The 20,655-nt window shown below is 46.4% G+C and overlaps 1 protein-coding gene across 6 annotated transcripts; it reads left to right on the top strand.

The window, feature by feature from the left end:
* The first annotated feature begins 230 nt into the window (after positions 1-230).
* On the top strand, positions 231-4,771 carry LOC123084757 (uncharacterized). 6 transcript variants are annotated; one of them, XR_006439398.1, is made up of 4 exons: positions 231-362; positions 553-732; positions 1,991-2,099; positions 4,181-4,757. XR_006439398.1 is itself a non-coding variant. In XM_044506253.1 (4 exons), the coding sequence occupies exons 1-4, from the start codon at positions 308-310 to the stop codon at positions 4,258-4,260; spliced, it is 411 nt and encodes a 136-aa protein (XP_044362188.1). In that variant the 5' UTR covers positions 231-307; the 3' UTR covers positions 4,261-4,760. The 6 variants fall into 6 exon arrangements, 1 of the variants encoding a protein (XP_044362188.1); XM_044506253.1 differs by having other exon boundaries at positions 2,004-2,099; positions 4,181-4,760; XR_006439396.1 differs by lacking the exons at positions 1,991-2,099; positions 4,181-4,757 and adding an exon at positions 885-1,208.
* The last annotated feature ends 15,884 nt before the right edge of the window (positions 4,772-20,655 follow it).

Here is a 20,655-nt window from a genome sequence, read left to right as displayed (position 1 = left end):
TCAGAAAAATATATTATGTACTACTTCCATCCCTAAATATGTAAGACGTTTATCCGCTCAATACAAAGTTAGTAGCTAATACCAGTTGCGTTAGAAAAGAAAATTCTATATATGTTTACCATCCCAACAGAAAAAAACAGTGCTAGAAGTGTTTCGAGCAGGCGTTCGTGGGCCGTCCGATGCAATCGCCATAGAGCAGCGCTTGACAGATGGAATTGGGGGAAGCAATACGAAGCGACACATGTTTTTTTGATAACTCCGTTTTCCGTCATTTTATTCATTTAGCGAATTCAAGTCCGCGTGCAAAATGCACGTCAGGAACCCAGGGCCACATAGTCAAAGATTACACTTGACTCTACATTGTGAGCTTCACGTTTCTTTAATCTACAGTATTTTGCATCTCGTTGAAAAATCTACTGTATTTTGCATCTCGTTAAAAAATCTACTGTATTTTGCATCTATACGGCTGTAGTACCATTCATCCCTTTCCCCATTCTCATTCTCCTCCTGTTCCTTACCTGATCTAAGGATTCATCCACAATACGTTGCTAGATCTTGCTAAGAAAAGAGGACAGGGGAGAAGTGGGATTTGGGGTGGAGTGCGGTGGCTCCAGGCTCCCGGCGGCGGCATGTCATCCAGCTCGACCACACGTGCCTGCAGCTCGCCGCCGTCATCGATTGGATGGCCATGGAGTTGGGTCCACTTGAACATGAGGGGTGGCACTCCTCTAGGTAATCACTCATCTTCCTCTCCTTCTCCTTCCTTCCCAGATCTTGGTCTGCTAACCTCCAGCAATGGCATGGATTCTTTATGGAGATTTGCTATGGCTATGAGAAGGGGATGATTAAGGTCACCTGACCTTTCTCCGTCTTTTCCGGTGTAGAAATTTTCTGTTGGAGAGAAGGATTTTTTGCCCCCAAGCAGCAAGGCTTCGAGGTCACCGGAGAAAATAAGAGATTCGTTTCACTGAGTGGCGTTGCTCTCCAGTTCGTGGCGCTGGCCTAGAGCTGTGTCGTCGGGTTGGACGGCCATGTTCTTCATAGTGTTCTAGGATATAACTTATGTCACTTGCCATTGATGTGCCTTGCGTTGTTTTAGGGAATCGAACCTATTTTTTTAGTTGACATTCTGCCCAACTTTGATTATTGTCTCTTCAAGACAACCGTAATAATTATATGAAGTTTCCTATAGCAAAAAGTGTTCAATATTTGTTGGATAAAAGGTGTGTTCTTTCTATTTGTTGTTACCATATATTAGCAACTTATATTAATAATTGGTGTATTTAAGACAAAGAAAGAAGGCTTGCATGTATTCACTGACTTTGGCCCATATGTGTTAATTGATATGCAATAGATTTTAGTTTTTTCACATGTGTTGTGGGAGATGCCTATAACACTGAAGCTTTTCTCTTTGTTCTCTTCAACTGAAAAGGCTGTAGGATAGAAGGGTTGTTTCCAAGAACAACATAAAACTCACAAAAGTGCATGTATGAATGTGTTTCGAATAATTACAATTTGACATGTTTCTCATAGTGCTAAGTTTTGACCCTTATCTAATAACTGTCCGCCTTATACTGATCTTTGTCAAGCATTATTTCTCTATCTCAGTAAACATAAATGGTTTGCTTGGTGCTTCTGAGATCTTCCCATCCAATAAGTTTAGCAATTTTTACATACCACTCTCATTAAGAGTAAATATAATATGAAAGTTCTCATTCAAATTAGCAGAATATGCTTACCAGGTGTTATGGTTTCTTGATATGTACCACAATTTTCGCAGTAGGACTTTCCACTTTCCTTTGTAGTTAGTTTGTGTCAATCAGAATTTGATCATTTGAATATTTTTGTGTAATAGATTATTATACATATTGTTGTGAAAAACAAAATCGTAAAAAAATCACCCAAAAACTTAAAGTTAGCATCCCGAAGAAGTTGAGAGACAAATAATTTAGATATGACTCCACTATAACTGATATGACTCAATTGTCAGAAAAGCACTACAGGTCTAAGAGTCTCGTTTCCTCAAGAAGTGGTGATATCATATCTTAGAAGAAGTTTGAACCATCACCTGACTTGTCTTGGTTTTGTGCCTCATTCCAGTAAGTTCTCGTAATGTTCTCCTTCTATAAAATATTTCTATGTTCCTTGTTTATTGTTATCCATCTCGATCATTTTTGGTAAACTTTCTTGTCCTGCATATATGGAGTTAGTCAAGTAAAATTGTTATGTTATATTGGTGAATAAACATGAGTCACGATTCATTTGGAAAAGTAATAGAAGATATTTAGATTTATCTAGCATGACTCAAAATCTTCATGAAGTATACGGCTTTAGATAGGTTGGCGCTTGTTGCTTTTGTACCGTGCCTCGTACCATTGTCTATTTTTCTGCCCAAAGTCTGACTTGTCTGTCCGTTAGAATTAGATGCAAGTGCTTGCATGTACACATGGGATGTGTTTGGTGGCTAGACTTTTTAGTATATTTCCCAGTAAGTTGAATGATTTAGGCGTGCCTTTTATTTTTCACCGAAGGACCTGCCCATGTTTTTTTAAAGTGTGTAGATGATCTGATTTTGTACTCCAAGTAGATTGAATTACTTAGGCGTATATTTTTTTCTCTCTCAAAAGGACATGCCCACTTTTTCCTAATTTGTATAGGTGACCTAGCTTTGTACGTACGGGCCCATACTGAAATATGTTTGTACGTGAACAATCATTTCCTAGTAGATTGAATTACTTAGGCGTGCACATGGATTACTTAGACCTTTTCCGTGCCTCTTTCTTTTTCGGCTGTGTAGATCTGTATATATTCTTCTGGCGCTGGTTGACTTTAGGCACAACCCTATTAAATCAATGACAAATCTATTAGATTTGTTTGTAACATCATTGGCCTTACTGTATGAATTTCTACAATAATTACATTCTCATTTGAAAAATAAGAAAACATTCCCCATACTTAGTTCTGGTTTCATCACTCCTAAACGGATAAGCTTCCCGCAAAAAAAAGGGCAAGCTGAAAAGTGTTAATCTTAGCCGCAATGGTGGAAGTCCAATTAAAATTTCAGTAATGGGCATGCATTTTGCACTTGATCTGTTATTAGAAGCAGTCTTGTGGCAATATGAAGTTTGTAAAATCATTTTTGTTATTCTTGATTCCTTTTTTTGGGGGGATTGTTATTCTTGATTGCACATGCTTCATTTGGGTGAATAATCCAATGTCATACAAAGTTGGAGATTAATTTCTTCAAGTTTGGAAATATCAATTAGATTATTTAAAAGTATAGAGTATAGACATACCTGAGCCTTGCTTAACTTTATCTCCTTGTTTTTGTATCGTGTCCTTGGTGGCAAACTCGGAGTTGTAATCTAGAAAACATTCTAATGGTCCTTTCACCTTCTTTACCTTTAAATTGTACTCCCTCCGTTTTTTTAGTCTGCATATAAAATTTGGTCAAACTCAAACTTTGTTAACTTTGACTAAGTTTATAGAAAATAATATGAAGATTCACAATATGAAATCAATACTGTTAGATACCTCATGAAATGAATTTTCATACCATATAGATTTAGTATTGTAGATGTTAATATTTTTTTCTATAAAGTTGGTCAAACTTTACAAAGTTTGACTTTGACCAAATCTTATATGCTGACTAAAAAGAAACGGAGGGAATATGAAGAAATAAATTAATTTCATTTCTCAATGGTGATACTTTGTGGATTTGACAAACTTAAAAGTATTATATGCATACCTGTAAAAAAGTGTTATATGCATAAATAGAATTATCATTTTATTTCGTCAATATAATTGTATCAAATTCCTCCGGATAATAGCATGATGCTTTTAATGTTGATAGTGACATGAACTATTTTTCCATATCAGTGCAAACAAAATATAATTAGCATTTGCTTGTTTTAAATTGATGATCTGTTGTATGATTGAGGCAATCCCACATTATCTGTACTTTCACTTGAATGTTCTAGTTTATCCTGTTGTTGGTAAGCACTAAATCTTCTTCAACACCATAGTTTTTTGGCTGTGAAAGAATTCTAAAATTCTTAGTCAGCTATCTATGTAAGCACTAAGCTTCATCAACACCATAGTTTTTTGGCTTTGAAAGGATTCTGAATTTGTTAGTCAGCTATCTATACAACTTTTATTCTGATATACGAACCTGATTCAGGTGAGACGCAGCTCAGAAGATCTGTCCTGACTTCACCGGGCATTGAGATGCAGCCACATCAGAGTTTTGGCTTTCTTTGATATTTGTCTGGCATCACAGAGCCGACAATCTTCGATTGTTGGTGGTGCTCTAATCGGATGGCAGATTTGTTCTATAGTCTTCGATTTTGTTTGTGGTGCTCGCGTAGCAAATTCTGGAAGACTTCAATTTTCTCGGCGGTGCTCTGATTAGGTAGCAGATTTACAAACATCGATTTGTCCAGAATTGGTTGGATTCTGACTCTTGGGGTTAGATGTGGCCGGCTGAGTGCCTTGTCCGATCCATGTGGAGTTTCTCTTTATCAGGACTCCACATGGTATTTCCTTTTATCAAGACTCCGTGTGGAGTTCTATAGATTGAGTCCGGTTGTAGTTCTCCTTGTTTTTTTGGCATGCATATGCCCGATTTGGAATTAGACGCACGTGAGGTTCTATATATGTGACGGTGGTGCTCTAGTATGTGATTACGTCTGGACGTGTCACACAAAATAGAATATATATTGCCGTGTGATCTTGTGTAGTTTATCTTTTTTTTTGAGCATTGTGTAGTTTATCTTAGGCGTACGTTGTCCGGATATTCTCTTTTTCCGTGTGGACGATTCCTGCTTGCACTCATTAATTACATGTAGATGATTGAGTCTTTCCGTACATGTATCATATATGCATATGCATAGACGTGACAACGTGCTAGTTCAATAAGATAGTAAATACATGTTAGCATGTAACGTAAAAACTTTTAATCTCAGCCATTATTATTTGAATCTAACGGTGCAAATAATATTAACATATGTGGATAAATGTGGTAGCTTATTTGTCTTTTGTTTTAAGTATATAATAGATAGATAGAAGATGTGAGTCGGAGCAGCATTGGAATCCGTCGGGTGAATATGAATCGGCTTTGTTTCACCAGGCGACTGAAATGCTGAATTTGTGGCAGGCTTCTTAGCTCGCAATAAATCATTCGGATCTGCATTTTTTTTGATACTCCTGCAATTCCATTGCCGCCATCTGTGATCTTTGAGCTCTTCTGGAAGCACTCTTCTGCCTTCTTTTGATTGCAAGTGATAGTGATCACTCCGTTAGGACCAGGCATCTTCAATTTGAGGTACACGTAACATGGTCGAGCCATAAAATATGCATAAGCTGGCCTTCCCAGAATAGCGTGATAAGCACTCTAGAAATCCACAACTTCAAATGCCAACTTTTTTTGCGGTAATTCTTGGAATCATCGAAAACTGCATCAAGGCCGATCTGGCCGAGTGACTCAGCCTTCTTGCCAGGAATAACTTCATGGAAACTCATATTGCTTTCACCGAGTCTGGACATCGAAATGCCCATTCCTTTCAACGTCTCTGCATACAGTATATTCAGGCCACTGCCACCATCCATCAAAACTTTAGTCAAACGAGTGCCTTCGACGACTGGGTCGACCACCAACGCTTGCCTCCCAGGGGTGGCTATGTTTGTCGGGTGATCAGACTGGACAAATGTAATGGCAGTCTGAGACCATTTCAAATAACTAGACGTCGCCGGAGCGACCATGTTTACCTCTCTATTGATGACTTTCAGTCGACTTTTGCTCTCAACATCAGCAAAAATCATCCGAGTGGAATTGACGTGGGGGTAACCATCGTCACTTTCTTCTTTGTCCTCAACTTTGTCGGACTCCTTTTCCTTTTCTTTGGGTTGTTTCTCTCGGAACTGCTAGATTAGGAGCCGACACTGCCGAGTGGTATGCTTCCGGGTAAATGAGATTACCCTCTTCATCTTTCTTTGTGTGAATGTGGCATGGCAAATCCACACATCATTTCCGTCTTGATCCTTTATTTTCTTGGGATTCCACGGTCCTTTGGGCTTCCCCTTGAACTTTCCTTGAGTCACGGCCAAGGTTTCTCCAGGAGCAGCTAGCTCGGCTTTGCGCTTCAGCTTCCGACTGGAGTTTCCTCCTCCGGTTTCGTGGACGACTGTTTTGTGTTTGCCACTCCGGAGCCGATCCTCCTCTTCACCATTGGCATACTTAGTGGCAATCTCCATCATTCGACTCAGAGACATATCTCCGGTCCGACCGAACTTCAGATTTAACTCTCGATATTTGACACCTTCTTTGAAGGCGCACACTGCTTGGTGATTAGACACATTCTCCACCGTGTGGTGCAACGTGATCCATCTCTGGATATAATCCCTCAAAGTTTCATTTGGCTTCTGCACACAAGATTGCAGGTCTGTTAGTCCTGCTGGCCGTTTGCATGTTCCTTCGAACATTCTAACAAACACTCGGGCAAGTTCTTCCCAGCTATAAATATTGCCGGGTGCTAACTGATTTAACCATGCTCTGGCCGAGCCCTCCAACATCAGAGGAAGGTGCTTCATGGCCACTTCATCATTGCAGCCGCCAATCTGAACAGCCACTCAGTAGTCCTCAAGCCAAGTGTCAGGCTTGGACTCACCAGTGAACTTACTGACTCCAGTCGCAACCTGAAGTTGGGAGGAATCACCACAGCCCTGATGGCTCTGCTGAAGCACTCTGGACCTGAGACATGCACTCTGCCGCTGGTTGGAAGATCTCTGTCGTGGCCTTCTCTGTGAGCTCTGTTTCTGTCGACCAGACCCTGAACGAGAATAGATCTCGCATCAAAGCCCGGTTCCCTGGGGTCGACTGGAATCCTTCGCCCATCACTGTGAGGGCATCTGTCATCATGCTGCCGAGGCACATATGACCCACTTCTTGGGGGAGGCGTGGGCACTCGACGACGATCATCATGATCGAGTCGGTGATCATACTGCTCACGGTTTCTGTACTGATCTCGCCGGTCTCCACGTCCCTCACGCCTCGGAGGCGATCTTGGGCTGTGAGCCGACTGGACTGTATCTGCCATAACGGATCTACTATGGATCCTATTATGCGACTGTGACACAGCTGTATTCTATTCTCCCGCTGCCCGGAGTAAAGCCCTGATCTGCATCAAACCTCTGCCAGCTTCGGACTGGGAAGGCTGGATTGATTCTTCTATTCGGGCTACAGCTGTGAGATTCTGGATCGGAGTTCGATATACCTGAGTTGGAGGCGGAAAAAGTTGTCGTCGACTGGATTCTGGGATCCGCTGCTAAGCACGCTCTTCGAGTGCGCGCTGGAGGTTCTCCAGTCGAGTGCGCTCAGCCAAGTTGGCCAGGCGCGCGTCCTCCAAGGCTCGGGCCTCGGGTGTTTCTCCAACGATAGGAGTGTGAAGTGCATCCATGTTCCGGCGGCGAAGTTCTTCCCTCTGCAGCGAAGAGAGGGGTTCGGGACGGTACTCCTCGTCAACACGCGATGAATCGCCTCCGCTATCGCCACCGTCGCCGCGGGGGAAGCCAGGAGGACCGCGAGGTCCATTGGCCATCAGGACTTCCGCCGCGGGGTCACTGCTGTCGCACTCGGATGCAGTCTCTACGGAGCCAGTCGACAGGTCGAACATGCCGTAGAGAGTTTCGTCGGGATCGGTTGCCGCGACCTGGGGTTGGCCGACTGGCGAGCCACCGCGTGCCTCACCCACCGCTGAAGCCTCGATCGACCGGAACGCTTGCGCCGGCGGGCTACAGGGAGGGAGGACAGCACAGAAGCCGACCGATACTGAGTCGATGGCTGTCGTAGGAGAACGCCACGGACGCACGCGCGAAAGTGCGTTGCCCCGTGGACGGGGAGCGCCTCGACGTAGAGTGGAGCTTCTTGGAGCCAAGCGGAGTCGTCGGCGACGAACACGAGCGCGCCGAAATGGATCTCACGTCCCTCGGCCAAACCTCCGCCTGAAACCATGTTGATGGGGATTGGAAAAACCGTAACTTCTCCAACAAGTCGCTAAGACACCGGCCCCACGGTGGGCGCCAACTATCATGGTTCTAAGTCTGACAGTAGAATAGGGGGTAGGTATGTAGAGGCAAGATCTTAGCTATGGAGAAGTTGTACACGCGAGTTTTACGAGTTCAGGCCCTTCTCGGAGGAAGTAATAGCCCTACGTCTCGGAGCCCTGAGGCGGTCGACTGGATTATATGTGTGTGTGTTACAGAGGGTGCGAACCCTTGTCCCAGAGGAGGGGGGTGGCTTATATAGAGTGCGCCAGGACCCCTGCTCCCCTCCGTTACACAAGGTTCAATATTCATAAAGAGAGAGCGTTACAGGTAACATCTGTAATAAAGTGCTACATATTATCATTAAATATACGAGTAAATGCCTGACCGTTGCTGCGCAGAGCGGCTTTAGGTCTTCTTGTACGTCGAGTGGTCTTTTACATGGTCGAATGGTTGAGTAGTCGAGTGACTTAAAGAAGAAGGAGTCTCCGAGTGAATGGTAGGTCCAGTGGATTGCACTCGACACCTTTATTGGGTCCTCCCTGTTTACTCTTGAACTTCTTTGCTTCTAAGACAAGGACCTTAGGTAGGACGTATAGGTCGGGCCTATTACCCTGCCCCAGGTCTATGCCCTCATCAGTGACCATGGCCCGCGTTGATGACAAGTTTAGGATAGGCCGTTGACGAGCCGATTTGACAGAGAATGTTGGGCCTTTAGCCGGGCCAGCCCATTATGGTTTGCAGAATCTTGTGGGCCTTTAGCTGGGCCAGCCCATTGTGGTCCGCAAAATCTTGTGGGCTTTTAGCTGGGCCGGCCCATTATGGTCTGCAAAATCGTGTGGGCCTTTAGCTGGGCCAGCCCATTATGGTCCGCTAAATTTTGTGGGCATTTAGCTGGGCCGGCTCATTCTGGTCCGCTAAATCTTATGGGCCTTCGGTTGGGTCGGCCCATTTAAACTTTGTGGGCCACTTTTGGGCCGGTCCACGTGTCAACATATTATAGGCCCATCTCGACCGTTGGATGAGTGACACCTGTGCCAACGCGTGGATCCGTCAGCCAATGAGAATTTTACACGTGGAAAATCGGCATTGGTCGTGGCTGTTAACGGGTTATCGGATCCAAAATCTGACCTGGTAGCTTAACGGTGTTCCCTTACGGTGGATGCCACGTGTCGGTCACCCTTGACGAAAGCACTTTTGTGACGCGCGATTTATCGTCATGGAAGTGGACACTTCTGTGATGATAATTTTGGCAATGTCATGGAACACTTCTACGACAGCACAGGTATGACTATCTTGATTCTGTCATAAATTTGTCATGGATGTACATGCATGACAGAAAAGGCGACCTACTGTGACAAACACGTATCATCACGGAAGTGTATTTTTTTCTAGTGGCCGTAGGTTTCGCTAGTGGCTTCTCTCGAGAAAAAGAGCAAATGGTGGGTAAACAAATTACTATTGGGAAATTGATAGATCCTCAAATAATTATGACGGTATCCAGGCAATTTATCATTACATAGGCATCACGTCCAAGATTAGTAGACCGACTCCTGCCTCCATCTACTACTATTACTCCACACATCGACCGCTATCCAGCATGCATCTAGTGTATTAAGTTCATGGAAAAACGGAGTAATGCAATAAGAACGATGACATTATGTAGACAAGATCCGTTTATCCATATGGATGTAGATATAGATCTCATCTTTTTATCCTTAGTAGCAATGATACATACGTGTCGGTTCCCTTTCTGTCACTGGGATCAAGCACCGTAAGATCGAACCCACAACCGGGCTCCTCTTCCCATTGCAAGATAAATAGATCAAGTTGGCCAGACAAAACCCAAATATCAGAGAAGAAATACGAGGCTATAGGAGATCATGCATAAAAGAGATCAAAGAAACTCAAATACTTTCATGGATATAAAAAGATAGATCTGATCATAAACTCAAAGTTCATCGACCCCAACAAACACACCGCAAAAGAATTACATCATATGGATCTCCAAGAGACCATTGTATTGAGAATCAAGAGAGAGAGATGAAGCCATCTAGCTACTAACTACAGACCCAAAGGTCTACAAAGAACTACTCACGCATCATCAGAGAGGCACCAATGGAGGTGGTGAACCCCATCCGAGATGGTTTCTAGATTAGATCTGGTGGTTCTGGACTCTGCGGTGGCTGGGTCAATATTTCATCGACTCCCCTACGGTTCTGGGATTTTTTGGGGTATTTATAGAGCAAAGAGGCGGTCTGGGGGCACCCGAGGTGGGCACAACCCACTAGCGCGCGCCTGGGCCTCCTGGCGTGCCCTGGTGGGTTGTCCCCTCCTCGGGACTCCCCCAGGTGCAACCAGGGCCCAATATCTTCCATCTGGTCCATAAAAAATCTCCGTAAAGTTTCGTGGCATTTGGACTCCGTTTGATATTGATTTTCTGCGATGTAAAAAACATGGAAAAAAACAACAACTGGCACTTGGCACTATGTCAATAGGTTAGTTCCAAAAAATGATATAAAATGATTATAAAACATCCAAGATTGATAATAAAACAGCATGGAACATTCAAAAATTATAGATACGTTGGAGACGTATCAATTGGGGGTCCAAACCAGAGGTGAAGATACTCCAAAAGGGCATCGCCGACATGTGTGAGAACCCCGTTCGCACCAATGTGATTCGACTAATGCTCTTCTACCGCATCCTTCCCTTCCAGCGTCGGGCCTCCCCCATGTGGGAGTTTAATCCGGAGGAGCCACAGACCCTAAAGTGCTTCTTCGGCACCACACACGAAGATATATGGAAGCAGCTCTTCAAGGCTCCAAAAAAGTGGCCAAAGAAGACCGAGGATATCGGACTCGACATCGAGAAGCCAGCCACGGCAGTAAGCATATTCTTTCCAAAGACCTATCCGGTCAATATTTTAGATATAATAGGAATTATATTGTTTGCTTTCCTTATAGGTGTGTATGGCAAAGGTGGAGCGGATCAACTATCCGGCACCGCTTCCTGAGAACCCGGCCACACCCCAGCTAACGAAGATGCTGGTCCCGGCGCCCTATCAGGCGCCGGAGAAGAAGACCAAGAAGAAGAAGGGCAAGGAGGCCAAGGGCGGCCCCCGCCACAAAGGTCCTTCGGAAACAGTGTCCGGAGAGATTAAGGCCCTCTCTTCCCACGAGGGAGACAAGGAAGAAGAGGAGGGGGAGGGGGAAAGCGACTCCCCCCGCAAGGGGAGGAAGAAGAGGGTGGCTCCCGAAGACCCAGAGGGGGATGCGCCTAAGAGGGAAGCTGACCCTCCCGAACAATTCAGACTTAGAGTCCAAACTAATCGCCAAGAGACCTCCCAGGGTGAATCCCCTGGCCGAATCGTAAGTATTCATAAACTTACTATTTATCTTTAGTATACCTGCTTCCATTATGTAAGTTATTTTGTTATTTGTCCTTCAGTCCTCCCCGCGTGCTCCCGCATACTCCATTATCGGAGGGGAATTTTCTACCGCCCAAAATGGCAGAGAGTGACACGCCGCCGCGAGCCCCCTCGCCTATCGCCATGGAGGACACCGAAGTGTCGTCCAAAAGGACCTCTCCTGGCCGAGAGGGGGCGAGTGAAGCTATCAAGAGGGTGCCCGAGGTCAATACCTCGGTCACCGAAGACTTAGGGGAGGTGACCCCGATGACATCCGACGGTGGGGAGCCCCAGCAATCCGGGCTCCAGCCGAACACCATTCCGGAGGCCAGCATGGCTCTGGAATCGGATAAATGGCCCCCTTCGAAAGAGGGGGGAGGACCAACAGCTCCATCGGCAGCCTCCACTAATCTGGAAGCGCCGCATGCTCTGGAGGAAGCACTGCAAAATGCCTCCGTAGTGGAGGAGCACCGCACCCTGATGGGTGTGGTTATGGAGAAGATTCAGTCTGCTAAAAACAGACCGAACGAAGCCTTCTGTAGCCTACTAACAGGCTTTGAGGTATGCGACGTAATGCTCTGAAAACTTTTCATATAGAAGAATACACCTGTGTATAGATAGTAGCCCCTGAGGCTCTGTCTGGTTTAGAAGAAACCGAATAGAGGATCCACATAGTCAACGGGATGGTAACATACTGTGCTATTATTGTGACGGGCCTCCATGTTGGCGGCAACCGCCCAGGCCGCAAAACTTTCCGAACTCAATTGGAAGCTTCAAATGGCCAATGAGGAGCTCGACCGCATCCATAAGTGGTTCGATGAAACGTAAGGTATGCGTATGATGTGAAAATTTACTTTCAAGCCAGGAGTGATATGCATATTTAGAGTTTAACTCATAGAATTCTTTGATTATGATCGTAGTTGGTGCAGCCAAGGTCGAGACCCTCGAAGGTGCCCTTGCCCAGGCCAAGAAAGAAGCAGAGGCGAATAAGGCATCCACTGATAAAGCAACCGCTGAACTAGAGGCCGAACAAACTACCCGCCGCCAACATGAAGCTCGAGTGACCAAAATCGAGCAGGAGATGAAGGATGCCATCAGCAAATGCGAGACATTGGAGAAGAAGACTTCGGACCAGACGTCCGAAGTTGCCAAGGCTCTCCATGATGCCAAAGATGCGCAGAGAGAATCCTGGAGCGCTCGCGAAGAGATCCACCAGGCGAAGCAGATAGCGGCTGGTAAGGCCTTTCATTTACAAAGTATTTTTGGAGGTCAGAGGTATGCTTTTCTCACCCAAGTGTGAAGTTCTCTAGACGCGTTTGTGGATCTTCTGAGGAGTGCCGCCGATGCCGCACAGTTCTTCCGAGCCCAGGAGGGGAACTCGACTGAGAAGCTGTTCTGGTCGCAATTTCTCACGCCGGAACACCCGACGCCTCTGAACGACCAGCTGAAGCAGCTGATGGAGCTGCATAGGGTGGCAGGCTTGGCCATGGAGGACCTAATAGTCCAACTCTGGCCGGCTGAGCCGATCCCTAGCAACTACTTCAGTTTGGTGAAGCGACTTGTTGACGCGCGGCCGCGGATTGATGCTATGAAGTGCTCGGCCTGCATAGAGGGTGCCCGGATGGCCTTCACCCGTGTTAAAATGCAATGGGCGAAGATGAAGTCCACCGAAGTGGCAACCGCAGGCCCGCCTGAAGGCAAAGATCATCGGAAGCCAGAGAGGTACTTTGACGAAGTCTTAGAAGGAGCCCGGGAGATAGAGGGCCAATGTTCGAAGGACATAATATTTGATTAGATGTGTTCGGGTTGTACAAACTATGTTGTGAACCCATGCCATTATATATCTATGTTTGCGCCTTTTGTTTCAAGCGATTTGTTTCTCCTATGCAGCCTTTTATTGTTAAATTTCTGAAATTTTCTAGTCGTCGGCTTCAGCCCCCATGTAGATGCTACAGGGGTGTTCCTCATAATGCATGACCACACTTTATCCAACGTTTTGGTCCATAAAGGATGTGCCCGCGAGGTGAACCAGGCAATCGGACTATGCGGCTTCATTACTTTCACTTAGCCATAGGAGTTTGACTGTGGGGCTAAGTACTAGCCCCTTCTGCGTGTGCAGCTATCTGGATTACGGTGCTTTTTCCACGTGGCTAGATGAAGACCAGCCCCCCGTATAACACGGGGTGAATTGCTAACGATTTTTAGTATAATACTAAGTCACCAGATCGCCGACCAGCTCTCGCCTATCATGACAGTCAGTTTTCGGCTTTCTCTACTAAGGTACTTGACCGGACGAACCGGAAATACAATCGCAGTAGTTCTCCTTTTACTACCTTAGCCGAACGGGCGGAACGTAAGGTGGTAAGCACAGGAGCCGGGCAACCCAACTATAGACCAAAGACATGATTCGGAGCCAATGCATATAATGCAATATCCGGGACCCTAAAGAGTTCCCTATAGGTGTTCGGGCTAGAAATGTACAGGGCCGATTACAACCCCCGGTGTTAAGGCCGGACTAAAGCACGTGTGTCAATCTGAAGTAGGGAGGGAATATAGATGATAGTATAAAATAGAGTAATTGCCAGACAAAAGTGGTGATCGACTGCTTCCTTTATACCCTGATTAATACATCGAGCCGTGTTGCTACAGATAATGCCATGAATATCGAGGCCATTTTACATGCCAAAAGTTTACACAAGGGAAAGGTTTACATACGGCCTAAAAGTAATGGTTTGAAGATCCCAATGGTGCCCTGCCGCACGTCTGCGCCATTTCTCCTTGGTAGGACATCCTTTGAGAGGAGAGGTCGATGGTCGTCTGGAAGAAAGAGGCATCTAGAAAAGAGCCCCTGTACAACCGCATATCAGGTAGGTTTTTTAAGGAACCTGCAGTGGAAAAAATGTTGGAGGTCCAAATAGGGTCAAGCCGTACTATGGATGTTCCTCCGGCGCTGCCCAAGGTAATTTAAGTGCGTAGTTAAGTACGCGTGGTACGTATGCCACAACCTTATGGGTCGACCGGCGGAGGCCAAACTGCTATTCAAGCTCCAGCTCCACCAAGCTACCACATTGTAATGCGGATCGGACTCGCTTAGCGGTGTCATGGGTCTTGAAGACTGATGAGCTGTTCGGCTTGATGAGGCGGCCCTGTACTTCGGTTGCTAGGGCCGCGGTGTGCTTCTTAGTTCGGAGGGAGCACTCCATATTCCCATTTATTGCGATGATGCAACAAGTTCCACGCATTTTGGGCTTCACATAGGCATAGTGCGAGACTGCATTAAAGCGAGCGAAAGCAGTTCTCCGAGCAGTGCATGATAACCACTGTGAAAAGGGACGATGTCGAAGATCAATTCTTCGCTTCGGAAGTTGTATGGAGAGACGAATGCTACTTCTAGTGTTAAGGAGCCCGTGCAACGGGCCTCCACGCTGGGTATTATCACTCCTTTAAAGGTAGTGTTGCTAGGATTGATTCTTGACGGGTCGATACCCATCTTACAGATAGTATCCGTGTAGATCAAGTTGAGGCTGCTATCGCCGTCCATATGGACTCTAGTAAGATGGTATCCGTCGATGCTGGGATCGAGTACCAGGGCTGCCGAAACTCCATGGCAGATACTGGTTGGGTGGTCCCTGCGATCAAAGGTTATTGGACAAGCTGATCACGGGTTGAATTTTGGGGTGACAGGCTCTACGACGTAGACGTCCCTTAGTGCGCGTTTGTGCTCCCTCTTGGGGATGTGGGTGACATAGATCATGTTCACCATTTTCACCTCGGAGGGGAACTATTTCTTTCCCCCAGTGTTCGGCGGGTGCGGCTCATCATCGTCCTTGCTTTGAGGTCCTTTCCCCTCATGTTCGGTATTTAATTTACCGGCCGGTTTAAAAACCCAGCAGTTTCTGTTGGTGTGGTTGGCAGGCTTGTCAGGGGTGCCATGAATCTGGCAAGGTCGCTCAAGTATTTTGTCCAAGTTGGATGGACCGTCCCTATTACTTTTGAATGGCTTCTTCCGCTGACCGGGTTTAGAGCCACTAAATCTGGTGTTTACTGGCGTATCCTCTGTTTCTTCGTTGTTGTTCCAACGCTTGTTTTTGCTGTGTCGTGGCCTGCCGTTGCCATCCCTGGCCTCAGAAGTGCCAGGGTCGCTGGAGTTGTTGCTTCTACGAGCCAACCCAGCTATCTTCGCCTGCACAAATGCGGGTCATAAGTGCAGTAAGAGCTACCATAGTCTTCCGATTTTCCTGACCGAGGTGTCGGGCGAGCCATTCGTCACGAACACTGTGCTTAAATTCCGCTAAGGCTTCGGCATGCGGCCAGTCCATGATTTGGTTCTTTTTAAATAAGAACCGATTCCAAAGTTTGCAAGCTGACTCTCCGGGTTCCTGGATTATGTGGCTCAGGTCATCGGCATCCGGTGGCCGGGCATAAGTGGCCTAAAAGTTGTCCCGAAAAGCATCCTCTATGTCTACCCAACTTCCAATGGAGTTCTCTAGGAGGCTGTTCAACCAGTGTCGTGCTGGTCCTTTAAGCTTTAGAGGGAGGTATTTAATGGCGTGGAGATCATCTCCGTGACCCATGTGAATATCGAGAAGAAAGTCTTCAATCCATATAGCGGGATCCGTCGTTCCATCATATTGCTCGATGATCACGGGTTTGAACCCTTCCAGAAATTGATGCTGCATTACCTCACTGGTAAAGCACATGGGGTGTGTGGAACCTCTGTACCGGGCAACGTCGCGACGGAGTTCGGATGACATCTGTATTCGGTGCTGACCCCGGACTTGGTTATGTTCATCGTGCCAAGCTTGATGGCCGTCATATCATGCTGGGGAACATTCTCTTGATCCATAGATTGATCTGGTCTGTCTGGCTCTATTGGTCAGGTCCGGACGTAGGTCGTACGTGTAGCCCGGAGCTGCTACTCCCTTGCCTCTATGACGAGGGGGCGCGGGCTGGTGTTCGGCATAATTAGCTGTTTTGTCCTGTCCACGTGGTGGTCGGTCCAGTTGATCAGCATGACGGTATTTTGACGGCATTGGCTCAAAGTCCTCGTCGTCGAATTGTGGCAGTAGCCTTTGTTTCGTATAACCTTTTGTTTGGCACTCAAATCCACATTATTCTTTGGTGGCTAGGACCTTGGTCCATCTGTCGTTGAGCGTATCCTCTTCAGCTTGAATCTGCTATTGCTTCTTTTTCAGGCTCCATGCGGCAGCGATGAGTCATCGCTTGAAGCATTCTTGTTCGAGGGGTTCCTCTGGGATGATGAAATCTTCGTTACCGAGGCTAACATCCTCTTCGGAGACAGGTAAGTAGTTACTATCTTCCGAATCCTCATGATCGGCGAGTTCTTGGGGGCTGTATTGGCCCTCTTCCCTCTCATCCTACTCGAACGCGGGCTCTACGGGGTGGTCGGGGTCTTCGGTGTTGTCCGCAATGTCATTATCTCTGGTGCCGATATTGCTTTCCCTTCCCCGACGCGATCATGAGCGGCGCCGCTGACACCGGTGTTTTGGTGGTTCATCGACGGGCTTATCCTCATCTAGATCTTGAGTGCCATCGCCGTCCTTCTTCTCAGGTCTGTCCACCATGTATACATCGTAGTAGTAGTCGATGTCCAATGCCCAGTGGTTGGTGGGTTTTGACCTGGTTCGGCTTCGACATCATCGTCCATGCCATCGATGTCTTCGAAGGCGTAGTCTAGCATGTCGGTTAGATCCTCGATCATGGCTATTAAGTGGGTGGTGGGTAGGACGTAAAATTCCCTACTCTCAGCCCCCAGTTCAATCTAGGCGTAGTTCGGAGGTGACACTTCTGTGATGGCGAGAGATTGTATTAAGTCCAGAATTTCATTTAAGAGCGAAAGTTGGACGGGCATATGAGGATCTGCAGAGCTAGGATCGGTGATAACCACTTGACCAAGCCCGATGGACGCAAACCTCAAGAGTTCGGAATTGATGTCCAAAGGAGAGTCCGGCTTCCCGATGACGGGGAGAGTCCCGTTCGACTCCGGGTCTGCGGATAGAGTGGTCGCATCTGGGTCTCCGGCTAGAAACTCCGTGATGGGAGAGAGTTTGGCGGGGTCCACCCTCCTGTCTTCAGACGAAGTGGTCCGCTCCAGATCTAAGGCCGAGGCGGACACGAGCGTCAACCCCTGGACGGGATCTAATAGTAGATTCGAAGGGCCTCCTTCGTGTGAGTGGGGAGCGGTGGCCGAGGCCGTGAACCCCTCGAAGATCAAATCTCCTCGGATATGGGTGATGTAGTTCAAGCTTCCAAACCTGATCTCGTGAACAGGGGCGTAGCTGTCGACATGCTCAAGGTGATCGGTTGAGTTGGCACGTAGCACGAAGCCACCAAACACAAAGAGTTGTCTAGGGAGAAAGGTCTCCCCGAAAACAGCATCGTCGTCGATGACGAGGCGAACCATCGATTCTTTTGTTGACAACACAACGGAACTCTCAATGAAAGCATGAATGTCGGTGTCAAAACTGGTAGATCTCAGGTAGGGGGTCCCAAGCTGTGTGTCTAAGGATTGATGGTAACAAGGGACAATTGGGACATGATGTTTACCCAGGTTCGAGCCCTCTTAAAGGAGGTAAAACCCTACGTCCTGCTTGATTGTATACGATGTGTATAAAGGTTACAAGAGTTGACCTACCTCGAGATCATAATGGCTAAACCCTAGCTGTCTAGCCTATGATTATTCTGATAGCCTCTATGGACTAAACCCTCTGGTTTATATACACACCATAGGGTCCTAGGGTTGTACAGAGTCGGCTTGCAGAGGAAGGAAACATTACATCCGGACACCAAACATGTCGTTCTATGCACATAAGAGTCCTACCCGGGCACGGGGGATAGCCTTCTGCTTTATCTTCACGACCCAGCAGTCCGGCACATATCGAATAGATCGGAAACCCGAGGACCCCCTAATCTAGGACTCCCTCAAATACAGCGAGGTAGTGGATGGGTTCCGGCAGCACGACGGTGTGGTGACGGTGATGGTGATGCTATCTCCGCAGGGCTTCGCCTAAGCACTACGAAAAATATGACTGGTGGTGTAAACATTGGGGGGAGGGGCACCGCACACATCTAAGAAAATGTTGTGTTGTGTTGGGCGCCCCCTCCCACATATATATAGGTGGGAGGGAGGGAGGAGCAGCCAAGGGGGTGCCCCAAGTAGGGGGAATCCTACTTGGGGTCTCTCCCAACCCCCCTTCCTTTTTAGGTGAGCGGGGAAAGGTAGGGGAAGGAGGCGGCCCCCTTTCATTTCTCCCATGAGAAGGGGAAAGCATGAGGGGCTAGCCCTCCCCCTTTCCTTCCCTAGGGCCAGCCAGCCAAGGAGAGGGGTGCACCAGCCCCCTGTGGGCTGGTCTGTCCCTCCCTTGGCCCATTAGGCCCATGACTACCCGGTGCATCCCGAAACTCTTCCGGTGTCTGAATACAATTGTCTTATAGATGAATCTTTACCTCTCGACCATTTAGAGACTCCTCATCATGTCTGTGATATCATCCGGTACTCTGAACAACATTCAGTCACCAAATCATATAACTCATATAACACTATATCGTCAATGAACGTTAAGCGTGCGGATCCTACGGGTTCGAGAACTATGTAGACATGACCGAGACACCTCTCCGATCAATGAACAATAGCGGAACCTGGATGCCCATATTGGCTCCTACATATTATACGAAAATCTTTATCGGTCAAACCGTTATGACAACATACATAATTCCCTTTGTCCATCGGTATGTCACTTGCCCAAGATTCAATTGTTCGCATCTTCATTCCTAGTTCAATCTTGTTACCGAAAAGTCTCTTTACTCTTTTTGTAATACATCATCTCGTAACTAACTCCTTAGTCATTTTCTTGCAAGCTTATGATGTGTATTACCTAGAGGGACCAGAGATACCTCTCCAATACTCGGAGTGACAAATCCTAATCTCGATCTATGCCAACGCAACAAACACTTTCGGAGATACCTGTAGAGCATCTTTATGATCACCCAGTTATGTTGTGACGTTTGATAGCACACAAGGTATTCCTCTGGTATCCGGGAGTTGCATAATCTCATAGTCGAAGGAATATGTATTTGACATGAAGAAAGCAATAGCAATAAACTGAACGATCAATATGCTAAGCTAAGGGATGGGTCTTGTCCATCACATCATTCTCCTAATGATGTGATCCTGTTATCAAATTAAAACACATGTCTATGGTTAGGAAACCTTAACCATCTTTGATCAATGAGCTAGTCTAGTAGAGGCTTACTAGGGACACAATATTTGTTTATGTATTCACACATGAATTTAAGTTTCCGATCATTACAATTCTAGTATGAATAATAAACCTTTATGATGAATAAGGAAATATAAAATAACAACTTTATTATTGCATCTAGGGCATATTTCCTTCAATTTTTTCTAGGTCAAAATGGATTAGATACCAGAAGAGGGGCACCGGAGGTGGGCCGAGGAGGGCACAACCCACCAGGGCGCGCCCAGGTTGGTTGTGCCCACCTAGTGGGGGCCCTCTGGTTGTTATTTACTCCAATAATTCTTAAATAATCCATGAAAAATCTCTGTGAAGTTTCAACTTATGAGATGTGCATAATAGGTAGCTTTGATGTGCTTTTTCAGGTCCAGAATTCCAGCTGCCGGCATTCTCCCTCTTGGTGTAAACCTTGCAAATTATGAGAGAAAAGCCATTAGAATTACTCACAAAAGCATTATTATGCATAAATTTTTTATAAATAATAGTAGGAAAACATGATGCAAAATGGACGTATCAAGTGGGAGAGGGGGTCCCCTTGTAGGACCCCATTCGAGTTGCGGATGATATCAGTGAGATCCCCATTTACTAGCACTCTCGTTGATGAGGTTGCAAGCATCCTAGCAATCCATCCCATCCACCGGTCACTGAATCCTCTTATATTTCACAATTGTAGCAGGAACTCCCAAGAAAGCCTGTCAAAGGCTTTAGTTATATCCACCTTCAGGAGCATTGCTGGCCATTTTTCCTCTTTTAGAGTTCTAATGAGCCTGCGTACCAACACGAAATTCCCCATTATGAATCTTCTCTTGATGAATGCACTTTGACAGGGAGAAACTAGCCAGTGCATCTTCGGTTGTAATCTGTGTGCTAGCATCTTGGTGAAGATTTTGGCAATTGTGTGCTTCGCCCCTTCAATCTTTGGCAGCAGCA

This window comes from Triticum aestivum, chromosome 4A (assembly GCF_018294505.1).
Source record: "Triticum aestivum cultivar Chinese Spring chromosome 4A, IWGSC CS RefSeq v2.1, whole genome shotgun sequence".
Lineage (NCBI taxonomy): Eukaryota > Viridiplantae > Streptophyta > Magnoliopsida > Poales > Poaceae > Triticum > Triticum aestivum.
The sequence above is the reverse complement of the archived record's forward strand: the minus strand, read 5'-3'. Positions and strand labels throughout refer to the sequence as shown.